This window comes from Falco naumanni, chromosome 6 (genome assembly GCF_017639655.2).
Source record: "Falco naumanni isolate bFalNau1 chromosome 6, bFalNau1.pat, whole genome shotgun sequence".
In the NCBI taxonomy this organism is placed as follows: Eukaryota; Metazoa; Chordata; class Aves; order Falconiformes; family Falconidae; genus Falco; species Falco naumanni.
In genome coordinates this window covers 51944688-51959338 of record NC_054059.1, presented here as the reverse complement: position 1 = coordinate 51959338, position 14651 = coordinate 51944688, and the positions used below count along the sequence as shown (strand labels likewise).

Below are 14651 nucleotides of genomic sequence, written 5' to 3'. Positions count from 1 at the left end.
TGAGAGTTCTGTTGACCATATAGCTTTGGGGCAGGGAGGGGTGGGGGACTTTTGAGAGTGGGATATTCCCCCTCTTCAAGAAAACATTGGTTATACTGGGCAAAGCATAAGATGCCACAGCTCATGTTTATGCCAAGGTTTCAGAAGGCTGCCAGAAAAGAGCAGCTCAAAAGCATACCTGAGAAGTCAGGAGTGCTACTACTTACTTGAACAACAAGCCTGTGGAAGATGCTTTCCTTGTATCATCCGTGTGTCAAATAGTAAGTAATCTGTTGGGTTTTAATATTCTGGCAGATATCGATGGCTTGGGAAGCAGCGCAATTGGTGGCCAATTGATGGCATCTGCATCAGCTCAATCTCCTCTTTCCCAAAACCGGAAGACAGATGATTCTGTTGTTGCAGGTACTAAGACTGTACTACAAGCGTAACTGTACCTACCAGCGGTGGGTTGCTATATACTGTAAGCATATTCAGATAAGTTGTGGTTTAGAACAACAGTTTAAGCATCGAGGGAAGTATATCAGTACATCCTACATGTGAATTGGTAGTTCGCCGTGCAGAGGACAAAATATGACTTGGTTTTTTACCACTGATGATAGAACTGCTGTTGTGTCGTTTTTCAGTAGTAGTAGTAGTAATACATTTCTCACTCCAGGAGTTGCTTTTGCCCGATACCTTTTAATCGGCTGTTGGAAGAACTTGATTGATACCTTGTCCACGCCACTGACTGGCCGCATGGCAGGCAGCTCCAAGGGACTGGCCTTCATCTTGGGAGCAGAAGGAGCCAAGGAGCAGAACCAAAAGGAGAAGGATTCCATCTGCGTGAGCCTGGATGGACTGAGGAGGGCAGCCAGACTGAGCTGTGCTCTAGGTACTGCTATGTAGGATGTCATGGCAGACTTATAAAATAGGATGGTAACTTTCCTTGAAGGAACTGGGGAGAGAGAAAAGCAGTATCCTGTTCCAGTCTTGAACAGGAACCTGGACTGCAGGACTCCCCATAGAATGCACCTCCCCTACAGCACAGACATATCCAGCTAACTTTCCTTGACACAACCTGTTGCTGAGATTGCATGGGATTGGGGAGGGAATGCTGGTTGAACAGTAATTGTAGTGGTGTTTTACAGGAGTTGCTGCTAACTGTGCATCAGCTCTTGCCCAAATGGCTGCTGCCTCCTGTGTCCAAGAAGAGAAAGAGGAAAAAGAAATCCAAGAGCCTAGTGATACTATAGCTCAAGGTAACTATGTGATTATATTACCTACCTTATTTCACGTTGCCTGCAAAGATGCAACTGGAAAGTACCTTGCTACACATAGAAGGACGGAGAGGAATGCCACTACTGTGCCCCAGTCACTTCTAGGCATATGGGATGTATGTCTAGAGACTTCAGTACATGTCCTGCTGTCCTAGGTTCTTAACGTTGTGTCTTATTAATTTCAGTTCCATATCAAATATAATCAGTGGAATAACAAATAAGCCAACAGCATTTTTGAAATATGCTTTTTTTAAGTCTTGTGATACTAGAACAACCAGATGGCATGAGGGAATCATTTTTTTGGGTGGTGTTGGTTGGTAATACAAACTGAGTTTGTGTCCCTCTCCCTGTCTTTTGTGTACATCTTTTGTTGTCTTTTTTCATCATCAGATATTTAAAACTATTTCTAAATCACATTAGGTGAAGCTGGAATAAAAAAAAAATGATACAACATAAAAAGTTTGCATCTCTATACCACTACTTCAAACCCAGTGGAAATCAGTGAAGTCAGCTGCTGTCTCCAATGACTGTTTGGAGAAGCACATAAAATTCCTCTGATGACATCTGATTTCTAATGGCAAGAAGCCCATAATAAAACACCGTGTTGCAGAAATGGCCCTGCTTGGCACTTAAATTTGGTGTCTCAGTAGACAAAACAAAACGGAACAGGCCTGAGCACAAACTAGCTTTTGACCGCTCTGCTAGATGAGACTGAAGCTAGTTGGCCAGGCCACACTCAAGCAAAGAGGAGGTGGTAGCGGTGGCTAAAGGCCAACAGATCTGTTCTGTGAAAGCTTGCAAAGCTTCAACATTTGTTTCCACTTAAAACCTAAGCTTTTCAGAGATTCTCAGGAAAAAGAATGAGGTCCAAATGCTTGAAGTTCAGATCAGGATTAGTTTTGCTTTGACAAGAGTATCCATTAACAAAAGCTCTTTGGTGAAACTCTTGTATGGACATAGATGTGAAATCCACAAACTTTTTTTTCTGTAGTGAAAGAGATTTTGCTAAAAATAGATAAATATCCAGCAGCCAGCTCCAAAGAGAGATATGTACTATCACTGGCAATCTGCATCTGTTCTGTGGGCAGCAAGATTTGAATTTGGGGGTGAAGGCTGTCAATCTGGCATTGATTTTTTTTCATGCATATCAGATCAATTAAAAGGGATTTTAGTTTTAAAACTGCCTTATGTTTATTAGGAATAAATGGGTTTGTGTGATTAGTTTTTTTGTCTAAAATCCACATGCTTATAACTTTTAGACTGTATACGTTTGTCATTGCCCTATATACAAACCAACGTGTGTTTAAAAAGCTGGAGAAGCTAATACTGTTTTTTATTTATTTTTCATGCTGCAGTGAAACAGAAAGTGGAGCAGAAACTGGAGCAGATGGGGAAGGTGCAGGGAGTCTGCCTGCACACTGCTCATGTTCTGTGTATGGATGCAGTTCTTAATGTGGGCCTGGAGATGGGAAGCCACAATCAGGACTGTTGGCCTCATGTGTTCAGGTACTCACCAGCTTTCCCAAAAGAAACAGAATTTACGCCGTGTTGTCTGAAAGTCGGGGACTGAGAAAAAGAACCTTACTTATTCTGGGAGTGTTCTGTATAAACAGTGTCAGGGTGAGTTCACTGCCAGTATCTGTAGGAGAAGAGACGGTGCTGTTTTCGACTGCTATTCAGAGGCAAAATTAATGCTTAGAAACTTCAAAGTTACCAGAAGACTGTGTCAGACCCAGGAACCTAAAATGGGTTTTTCAGGCACCACCACTAAACTGTTTGCTATCTAGGCACATGGGAGACCAAAGGGTGTAGGAAGACAGGTTATCTATGGGTAGTCTGAGAGATTAGAGATTGTCTGTTTACAGTTTGAGGAAAATGTTCTGTGCATTCAAAGAGGGTTCCCCGTGGAGAGTCGGCCAAGTCACGACAATCACACCAATATGGCTACGTGCCGCGCTCACTTTATTAAACAAACAGGTCATATTTATAACTTAAACCGACCGCTCACCCGACTTTACACACGGGTGATTGGATAAAAGTCTCTGGGCCACGTGGGGGTCCGTGTCGCTGACTGGTGGGCATGCTGCAGGTGCCTGATCAGAGTGTGCTGATTTTGCGGTTCCCAGGGCTTGCGCTGCACCTGGCTTCTTGTTTGTGCATAGCTTGTTTTCCTTCTCCCACTGCTTGTTCCCGGGACTATTTAAAACTGCTCTGCAGCTTCAACTAACAGGCCTGGGTTGTCCAACCCAGACAATGGTAACATATGACTTCGGGCCTTTAAAAATCCCTCTACATGCATTGTATCTGGTTCAGACGTAGAAATCGATGCCCGTGAATTGGCAGTGGGTTTCCCTGCAAGCTGGCTTCTCACAGTGATGGGGCTGTGAGGCGGCTGAGAGCTGTACTTGCACTGTCCTTCTGACTCACTTCCGAAGTGCAGACCCAAGCATTTTTTCAGTGACTCTGGTGATTAGTGGGGGGAGGAGTTGTTGTTTTGGGGGTTTTACTAATCTTTTGCTTCTCCTGTTCTCAGGGTGTGCGAGTACATCAGCACGCTGGAGCACACCCACTTCAGTGATGGTGCTTCCCAGCCCTCCCTTACCATCACCAAGTCACAGCAGGCACCTGGAGGGCTGCACCCAGACTCTGAGCCTGGGGAATCCCCCCAGGCGCTGACCTCTGAGCAGGAGACCAGCCTCAGCAGCAATCCTGTCATTCAGCCGGTTTCTATCCAGGAACTCATCAAGGAGAGCAGTAAGGGCAGAGCTTTTGACTTCCGTGGGGGCAGCCTGCTGTGTGGGACCAGTGCTGCCAAGGCTGTTCTCACGCTCTCCACGCAAGCTGACAGGTAAAAGCATTGTAGTCAGGAACCGGAATCCTTGTTCCCAAAACATGACCAAAATGGACCTTTTGTGGTACAGTGTCACCTGATCTTTGTCCATTGCAGCTGCTTGTTTCAGTTGAGTTTCACAAGAGCTGTGTGTGCATCACAACCAGCAGTTCCTAAAAGACCTGAGTTTCTGCATCTCTGCAGTACTTGTCCTGCTGGTACTGGCTGAGTATGTCTGTGCACAACAGTGAATATGCCAAGTAAATCAAATGTATCCTGAGAGGGATGGATTTGTTGCTTGCATATAAATTAATCTGTTGACAAAATAAGTGGGTGTCTTCTCCTGAGGTACTGAGTGACAAGAGCAGTGTCAATTAGAAAGCAGCTGCTTCTGTCAGGACTGTGTGGACAGCTTGTCAGCCTGCCCCAGCATGTCCGGAGGAGGAAGGGCTACCAAGCACGATCACAGAATGGCTAGGTTAAATGTCCCTATAACAGTCCAGTCTGCAGACTATGTTGCAGACTTTCTCACTATTTCTGTTACTCTTTTGGCAGCCCAGGCTAGAATTGAAAATTTCCTGCGTTTGCATGCTTCTAATAACCTTTTTTCTCCAGCTGACATTTTACGTTCTTAATCTCTGCTCGTAAGAGGGTGGTAAGTTCAGAGGAAAAAGTAATGCATACTGACACTGCCTGTAGGAATTTGACTGTGCGTGGAAAGTGCCTTTTATTCAGAAACATCACAATACAACTTGGTTCTGAGGATTGGAGAATAGCAGTACTGTAATTTTAACAATGCGGGTCTGATTTCTGCACTTTCAGTTCAGTGCGGGCATTAGTAGGACTTGATCCCCAGTCTTCTAGGACTATAGGAAGTTTTTCATGGAAAACAGTGTCAGAAAATCGTCTTTGTGTCAACTTATGGCTGCACCATGTGAAATTTCACTAATCTCTGTGGAAGCCACCTCCTATGTAAGCATGTTTACTGGTGTAAGGGTACAGATTTTAACTATTAAGAGCTTATTGCAGCTGAAAATAACAACTCTTGTTTATATTCCAAAATAGCAATTCAGGTACAGTAACTCTAGGTCTAAGACTTGAAGTAATTTGTTTTTTACGCAAGGGGCTGTAACTTCAGATGGAGCAAACTGGTGTAACTCTGAAGTCAATGAAGCTATCATGATCAGTGTTGCGGACTGGGCATATTCTCACTGTTTTTTGATTACTGTTTCACGAACTGCTTATAGCAATTAAGATACAGTAAATGAGGAAGTTTCCTTGAAAAAGCGAATTTTTGGTTGTAATACTGCAGTTGAACCTTGGAAGGGTTCTGGCTGGTCCTACAGCACCCTGCTTTCTACCCTCCAATTAATAAAGCTTCTGGATCAAAGTCTTTCTGTAGCATGTATAAATGAAGAAGTCCTCATTAGCTCAATGTGTCACCAAAGGCAACACATAGTAGCCATGTACAGATAAGGGGGGTTCTCCTACATAAGCTTTTAAGTCTGCATCTCATGAATTTTTCAATTAGATCCTGTTCTTTCACTCGCAGGCTCTTTGAAGATGCTGCTGACAAGTTAAACCTGATGGCATTGGCAGGCTTCCTTTACCAGCTCAAGAAGGCTTCTCAGGCCCAGCTTTTCCATTCAGTCACAGATACGGTTGATTACTCCCTAGCAATGCCAGGTAAATTGCCTGAAGATCCCTCACATAATTCTGTGTTTCATATACAACTGTATTGCTTACAGAAATTGCTTTGTATTCCTACAATTTTAATTTTTCCAATTGAAATTTCAAGGGGTAAATAAAACACAGCACGTAGTCTAGTAAGATCTTTTTCTGTAGGAGTGATTCAAAGTCTTTAGAAAATGCTGAGTGCTTTTTTTTGGACAGGGACTGCATCCACACCTGCTATGAAACACTTCAGAGGATATTAATTTGGTTCTTGACTTTGGGGTGTGTTAGTTATCCACAGGTATTTACTCACAGCTCCATTTTAGAGCCTGATCCAGTTAGGGAACTCGGGTGAATGTAGACGTTAGACGGTGGATTTAGGTTAGGCATTTGACAGTGGGATAACCTCAGAAGTGTTCAGAAAATGGGTGATAGCAAACAAAGCACACAAGTGAAGAACATTAAATGAAGCAGTGGGATTTGTCTTGCTCTTCCCCAGCCAAGTGGAGCATATACCTTACGGTGCAGAGCCTCCAAATTGTCGTTTCCATCACTGCCTCAAATAGAGCAGGATTGGACCCAGAGGAATATATTCGACTGTGGCTGTAGAAGTTACATTAATCATACGGGTTTTGTTCTGTCCTGTAGCAGACATGGATTTTATCTGGCGTATGTCTCCAGTTCGATCAGTTTCGCCTCTGCTTGAAGCACTACTTGTCATTTTCTCCATGTAACACTCCAAGTTGTTCAGTTTTTGCTCTTGCTTGTCTCCAGGCCTCAACATTCATACTTTATTTTTAATATATAGTGAACTTCTTATCAGGTGCATAGTGTTCAATCAACAGTAGTTAGTTATAACGAAATTAAAACTAGGGTACAGCAATTAATTGAATTTTTGTAATATATATTAAAAGTGGTATACCCCCTGATTGCGTCTTTCATTAGAGATAAAGGCACCAGCATATTTTAAATGAGAGAATGAAGTGTCTTTCCAGATGTTGTAAGAGCAATGGAAGATGAATCCCTTTCAATAGGAGATAACAAGTATTACTGGCTGGGGAACAATGAAGTATTTTCTGACATTCTCTGCTTCATATCCTTTGCTTGATAAGAAATACAAAAGGACAAACCAAAGCTAAATAATTTGCAGTTTATATTCTTTCCTGTAGATGTCACCAAAGGTTTTTGCAGCTGCTATTTTGGGTCTTAATTATTTAACTCCTTTCTTAATTTTTTTGCTTTACTTCTCCAAGCCCATCCCTTTAAAAAGTTTGCCAAAATAAGATCGCTTAAGAAAAATAAAATGTGTTTAACACATTGTTCTTAAAATTTGGGTCCATCTCCTGGTCTTCTACCTGTAGAGTCATAGGCTGTATTTTAGTTTGATTTATTTTTTTTCTTTTTTTTTTCTCCATCACCCTCCTTGCCTTCGCCCAGACAATACTAATAATTTCTAACCTGATTTATATTCCAATTTAGACATCTAGAGATGGAGGAGCAGCTGTTGTTAGCTTGCATTTATTTTCTTATACTTTCTTGTAGGTGAAGTAAAATCTACCCAGGACAGGAGAAGTGCACTTCACTTGTTCCGACTTGGTGATGCCATGCTCAGAATTGTAAGGAGTAAATCTCGCCCGTTGCTCCATCTCATGCGCTGCTGGAGCTTGGTGGCACCGCACCTTGTAGAGGTAGGAGTTGGGGAGAAAATGGGAATATGTGCAGGAGATAGCAAAGCTGCAAAAGCTGGAGAAGAGAGCTCCTAAAATGCATATCAACCCTCAACATTGGCAAATCTGGTTACACTCCTGTTGGGTTATTGTATACACTGTCTCAATTATTGTGATACTGCCACTGAGGAGCGCACTTTTAAATAACTGAAATGGGCAGGTCCAGTGACAGCGTGTTGAATTTTTGCAATGTATTTCCTCTGTGTCTGTGGTGGATGTGATGGAAACCATCCTAAGAGGGTACAAGTAACTTCTCCATCTACCTTTTTTCCCAGTCAAGGTCTGTGTCCTTGCAAGTTTTCCTATAAAAGGATACAGGCTCTCTTTTCCCACATAAAGCCAGCTCAACTGAGAGGATGGTGACATTTTTTCCTTTCCTTCTCCTTCTTTGTTACCCCTGGGCAGTGGCATGTCAGTAGCAGCCACGTAATAATGAATTTCAGTCCTAACAAATGACCTTTCCTCAGCCAAACATTCAGTCTTACCTGCTGAAATGCTGGTGTCTTAACTTTTCGGAGTGTTTTGATTTGTATCGTTGGTATGAATAAACGTGCAGTACTTGCTTTCTTTCTGTCGGTGAGGTCATCTGCCCAAGTCTACTGGCAGCATGCTGCTTTGGAGTTTTGAGATGAGCTGTTCAGTAAATTGCCATAGCACTTAATTTCACTGACTCAAGGAATGGGTGGACTCTATTACAACAGAGTTTAGACATCGGAGTCTCAGTGGAATCCCTCTAAGTGAAGTAGAAATAGCAGAGAATTATTTTATTGTATGCTTTAACAGCCCTTTATCTTGAAAACTAGTGTCTCGCTTGCCTTTAGATGCCTGAGACCGCTTCAAATGCTTTTCACATACTGAAAATTTCCAACTCTTTTAAGATCCCAAGCCAGTTTAAACTCAAGTACCTTCCATTTTTTCAGAATGTGGGGCTAGTCAGTCTTTTTGGTTGACTTCAGTGCAGATGAAGGCATTACTGGGAAGAAGCAGCATCAGGGAAAGGACAGAATTTAGCAAAACCTGCATGGTTGTTCAAAACAGTAAATTTATATCCAGATTCACCGATGGTTTAATTTTTTTAATAGCTCTTCCAAAAGTGATGAGAACCTTCTCACTTTTAAGTTCCATAAATAGCCAAATAAAAACTGACATTTAGTCATGCATAGATAGGTATGGTGAATATATGCAGAAACTACCTTTTTAAAGGGAAAAATGGTCACATGGTAGAAACGAAAGACAACATTTCACACAATTTCTGTTCTGGGGGGGTTTATTATTTATTTCTTTTTAGCTCTGTGGTTTTTGAATTGTCAGCAAACCTTCATGCATCTTTGGACTCCAAGCAACTCAGAGTCTCAGTCATCTGTTTCCATGGCAGTACTCTCCCATTTTCATTAGTGGGGTCCCTAGTCACATTAGTCATGAAGCCATTTTTAGGCTTCAGCAACATAAAGTGCTTATCTCCTTTAAAAGTGTCTCACTAAAAGCAAACTTTTTGCTTGGACAAACTTTAATACTCCTCCTTTCTCTGCAGGCTGCCTGTCATAAGGAGAGACACGTGTCTCGGAAGGCTGTCTCCTTCATCCATGACATCCTTACCGAAATGCTGACAGACTGGAATGAGCCTTCTCATTTTCACTTTAATGAAGCGCTTTTCCGCCCCTTTGAGCGTATCATGCAGCTAGAGCTGTGTGATGAGGATGTCCAAGACCAGGCAAGTTGGCCCTGATCACGGTGTCTGTATCTGGCCTCCCATGCCCAAAAGGTGGATGCTTTCCACAGTGCACTTGGTCCACTCAAGAGTGTCTCCTGAGTTCCCTTCAAATGGTGCCTCTTAATCATCTTCAAGGAGTCGGGAAGGCTCTGCCTACCTAAGCCAGCATTGTGGCAAAGCACAAAGACAGTACAGCTGGCTTTAGAACAATTAAATAAAACCTCTCTATTATCTAAAAGATAAAATCCTGAATTAGTCTAGACTGACGTATTGACATACGAGAATGTGTTTAAAGCCATCTTCATTCCTTCTGAAGGTCCATCTATATACCAGTTCTGGGGTTTGGTTTTATTTTTTAACCTCTCCTACACTGTCTGCAGGTGGTCACCTCTATAGGAGAGTTGGTGGAAATGTGTTCTACCCAGATCCAGTCAGGATGGAGACCCCTGTTCAGTGCTCTGGAAACAGTGCACAGCAGCAGCAAGTCAGAGGTTAAAGAGTACCTTGTAGGAGAATACTCTGTGGGTAAGGACTTATGCACTGACTGTCTCATGTGTGCTTTTGTTTCCCTGTCTTATTCCTTGGGGACATGATAACTAACTGTAACTCCATTTAAACGCCCTACCTGAACAGTGGCACTTAGCAGCGGCACTGCGATACTTCAGGACTGTGCTGAAGTATCTGGTTTATTAGTTGGGGTGGGAGGGAAAGCAGAGGTATTGTTCTGACTTTTTATCCTCTAGATTCTGGCAGATGAGTAGAATGAGAAAGAAATGCCTCAAACCTACTGAAATATTTTTGAGCAAAACAGGAGTGCAGGAGTACTGAGCTTGGCTGGGCACTTGTTACTGTCCTGCTAGAGAAAGAAAAGCATACTGTGTACAACCACCGCGTCTCATGTGGACTGTCTTTCTTAACTATGTGAAACCTATCACTCTTATAGATCAGGGTAACTTAGTGTGATACTCTAGCCAAGTGCTTGTCCAGGCACTTAATCAGAAGGCAGTCAATTTCTAGCACTTTTACAAGGCATGTTTGCTGTAAGAATAATTCTGCATCCCTCCTAGAGGTGTTTGCTTGTATGGAAACTGAGTAGTATGAGAAAGTCACTTAAAGCTGTGCTTTTGCCACACTAGAAGGTATTTTGAAATGTTACAGGTCACATGTAAGGGATATGGTTTCCTCCTAAATTTTGTCTTTCATATCTGTTATGGTCAATGGTTAAATGTAAGTGTATACAGCTTTTGAAGACTGATAATCTGCTTAGGAAAAGCAAGGCTATTCTGTTACTGTACAGTCTGAATAGTTTTCCCACATGACTGCTGTCATCTTGGCAGTTATCAAAAACTAAACCAGAAACCTCCTGAGCTGAAAAGCTCAAACCTGCTCTTACCATTTGGGCAGGCATCAGCTGACAGTCTTCATAGATGTAAGGCAGAGGAGGGAGTCTGTATTTCTTCCTGTGAAGGGCTACCAGAGTTGCCTCTGGAGCAAGAGGAGGTTTTACTTCTAAGCTAATTTCTGTCTGCCCAGAATAGACGAGATTCTACAGATTCAGTTAAATTGCTGAAAAACTGTTGGAAAATTACCTTTATGGCGGACGGGGAAGAGTTCTCATCTTGTTATTTCCACAGGGAAACGCCAGGCTCCGGTGTTTGATGTCTTTGAAGCATTTCTAAACACAGACAGCATCCAGGTCTTTGCCAACGCTGCCACCAGTTATATTATGTGCCTTATGAAGTTTGTCAAAGGACTGGGTAAATATTTTCATTTTCCTATTATCCTATTAAGTCACGGTGTGTCAAACTTGATCCTGCAGAATAGGAGAATTCAGTCATGTAATACATAGTATGGTAAGGAAGAGAAAGGCAGTCAAGAAATTGAGTCCAGAATACTTTAACAAAATAAAATCAAGACCAAGGGATTATTTCAGGAACATTTTTAATGGTATCAATTCTTCAAGTTATTGTAGCAGCAGAGATGCATCTCACTATTAAACGTCTGCTTCATTTGATCTTAATTTTCATCAGGACTTGCTTATATTAATTTAAATAATGAAATAAATAATAATAAAAAACCCAACACCAAAACCCAGAATATTGCAGAAATGGGCTGGCACTGTGCAGTGACAGCATGGATTGTCTGCAACAGAACACGGTACGTTTTGCATTCGATGGTCAAAGCCATATGGCTCCTTTCTAGCCTTGCCCACCGCAGCAGCAGTAGTTTGGCATATGCAGTGCTGAAAACCTGCTGAACCTTCAGTGAGATCATGAGCTTTGCAACTAACAACACTGTTCCCATGGTTAGGTGTTCTTTGTTGTGTTACTGAGGGCAGCGGAGACTAGGCATGTCAAGTCAAGGTAACCCTGCAGAGTAATTGTGGTGCTTCACCAGACTTCAGAACAAAAGTAAATGATGTTGGGTCATTCTGCCCCCATGTGTTCCCTGGCTTGCCTTGATCATTAGAATTTGACCCTTTTCATTGAACTGTAGCAATAACTTTTTTTTTTTTTCCCCTTACGTAAATTGCAAAACTTCTAATGAGTGGTAAAATGGGGCTTTTGTGTTTTATATGTGTATTAATGCACAGAGGTATCTAGGTCTGTAAGTGACGGATTTAATTGAAGCACCTAACTGCAGCAGACCTAGTCTTTAACGTTAGCTCATCTTATTAAGCTGTTTCACCATTGATTTCAATGGGTGCAGAATTCAGCTTGTGGTGACAGACCAGAATTATAGTTATTACTACAAAAGAGAAAAAAAACTTGCATGGCCAGTACCAGTAGAGGGAACTCGTGTTCCTTCTGAGGAACTTAAAAGCCTGTCATATTTCTTTAGGTTTCTTGCTTTCATGAGATAAACTTATCTGCTTTATGGTCACATGTCAAAAAGCAAGATTTTTTTTTTTTTTGGTATTAAAGGTAGTAGGACTTCTGTATAGTCTACTATACATATAGATACTTAAGTACTAGGCAATAACAAATATTTATGAGCATTTATGTGCATTTTAACATAAAACTAAAGGATTCAGACTTCACTGTCTGACTTAGCTGATCTCAATAGTAGACAAGACTTTAAAGTGCATTATGGAGGGAACAGTTAAGGGCATAGAAAAAGCAAATAAATGCAGTCAAAGGAGATAAAGTAGGATTTAATAAAAGGTATTAATATAATCTTGTGGGGTTTATGAGAGGAATAGCTTTTAAGACAATAAAATGTTAATGTATATAGGTATTGAGTAAAGCTTCAGATTTGGCTAAAAAGGAAAAATTATTTTGAGCCAGATATTCTAGAATGGGCAGAACATTGTCTGAGAGCGGAGGAGAACAGGCTGTGCAGACAGGGAAGATAGTGGAGTGAGTGGAGTTATCCAGGGAGGAGCTCTGCAACAGGACGCCTTGGAACTGACCTGCTTATTTAATACTCTTAGTGAAGCTGGCCTAAAAGTAGGAGACTGCTCATGCCACAGAGTTAGTAATACCTGTCACACTGAGACACTAGAGCCTGAGGACATCTTACAGCTGAAACTGTGAGACCTTGACATCTGAATTAGTAGAAGGAAATATTGTGGCACAAAACATAAAATGTTGTATTTAAGAAGTAAATAAACTAGAAGGAAAAACTTGTGGTAGAAGCATTTGCCAGGGCACTGGGGTGCAAATGAATAGGAAAAAATGAGTACGTTAATTGAGTGAAGGGTGAATTTGAGCAAGTAATTCATACACTTGTGGAAAAAAGTGGGAGTCAATATGACAGATGACTATAAGGTATGATTATAAGAACTCCCAAAGGCTCTACTAAAGAGTTACTAAATAGGCATGTATCTATTAAAGCATTTATTCATATAAAAGTCCATGTATAAACTGTGACCAATATTACTCTGTTGTTTGTATGAGGGTCATCTGGTTGTCATCTAATAAGATCAAACAAAAGATGTTTTCTGGGTTCTGTTCAGACATTAGGGCACTACTGAATGAAAAAGGAAAACTAATGCTATGTTTTTTTGTCTTCTGTCCTTCCCAATGCTGCCTTTCCTGTCCCCAGGGGAAGTAGATTGTAAGGAGATGGGTGACTGTGTGCCAGGATTAGGATCCGCATCTACAGACTTGTGCCTTCCCGCGCTTGATTACCTCAGGAGATGTTCTCAGGTATAGTGGACAATCTTACACAGGTGCTAAGCTGGCCTAGGAAACTGTTCTAAACTCTGGGCTATGCATCAATGGTTAGCTGGTTTGCATGAATACCACAGGATTTGTGGTAAGCCTGATGGTAATAACCTGCACTGCCAGAAGGAAAGTGTGATCTGAAGGAATCTTACACCTTCTAGGCCAGGTAATGGTGGAAAACTTGAGGAGGTAAAAACACTCAGACCCAAGGAGCATGTGGAAAATGTGAATGTTCAAAACCTAGCAGTGACATATTCAAAGCTACATTCATTCTTATTTAAATAGTTACCATAAACAGTGTTGGGAATGGAGAACAAAACCCCCCAAGAATTCTCAGATCTGAAGAACAGCAACAGGTTACACCCTCTAAAACGCAGCAGCAGCTTATCTGTACCATGAAAACTTATCTGAAGCTCAGGGCAAATCTCTAACAATTAGAATGCTGGAATGCTGGCACGTTTCCTGTAATCTCCTTGCACACATTATGGATTATTATCCAGGGTTATTAGGATAGTTTTTGTCTGATTTTATATGTTTGTATTTCTGTAGTACCTGGAGGTCTTTTTGTTGGACCAAGGCCATGTTTTTTCTGGGTACAATACAAACGTATAACAAAAGATATCACTGCAGCTGAAAGGACTTAATACCTAAATTCAGAGTAATGGGTGGATTCAGTACACAGGCTGAGAGGAGAAGGAAAGAATAAGGCAGCTCAGAATAATAAACAGCAGACATATCAAACTGTACTTGTGATCTTGTTCACCTAAAAAAATATAGTTGGGTATCTGTGTGTATATCTAATGTATGTTCTATGTATATGCTATGTGTATCACATCACTCTTCCTCATTCTTACAAACCCCAGTCCACAGTGAGGAAGAAATATTTTCTCCTCTTTTAAAGAAGCAGCCATTTTTATCTGGTTACACCTTTTAACTAGCCAGTAGAAGAAGAACAAGGATGTTAAAAATAAACCCTGTCTGTATATTGCAAATACATGGTTTAGAAAGGTCTGGTAAAATACTGGTAGCGTCCCAGCTATAGCACAATTCTGCAAAACTTGCATTTGTTATGTAATGGACAACCCAGGCAATGAAGCTCTGAAGTAAACCTGTACAGGTCCTTTTGTCAGTGTTTACTTACTCCTTCAGAGCTCCATAATTTTTTGTGTACAGCCAGCGGAGCTTTTTAGGTCATAGGTGCAATCAGTAAGTAGTAACATTTGTCTTCAGAAATGAGGAGGGACCACACTCACTTCCCAAGAATGTGTTATTTAAATGGCTTTT

At 41.4% G+C, this 14651-nt stretch overlaps 1 protein-coding gene across 6 annotated transcripts in view; it reads left to right on the top strand.

Annotated features, from left to right (window-relative positions):
• The window catches only part of ARFGEF3 (ARFGEF family member 3), a 96870-nt gene that overhangs the window by 61603 nt on the left and 20616 nt on the right, over positions 1-14651 (top strand). For all 6 annotated transcript variants that reach the window (XM_040598043.1, XM_040598042.1, XM_040598041.1 and 3 more), the window contains 11 exons: positions 295-402; positions 656-871; positions 1128-1238; positions 2612-2762; positions 3790-4104; positions 5639-5772; positions 7303-7448; positions 9019-9198; positions 9579-9723; positions 10833-10955; positions 13246-13349. In XM_040598043.1, coding sequence (XP_040453977.1) covers positions 295-402; positions 656-871; positions 1128-1238; positions 2612-2762; positions 3790-4104; positions 5639-5772; positions 7303-7448; positions 9019-9198; positions 9579-9723; positions 10833-10955; positions 13246-13349 — 1733 coding nt within the window. The remainder of the gene's footprint in view (positions 1-294; positions 403-655; positions 872-1127; positions 1239-2611; positions 2763-3789; positions 4105-5638; positions 5773-7302; positions 7449-9018; positions 9199-9578; positions 9724-10832; positions 10956-13245; positions 13350-14651) is intronic.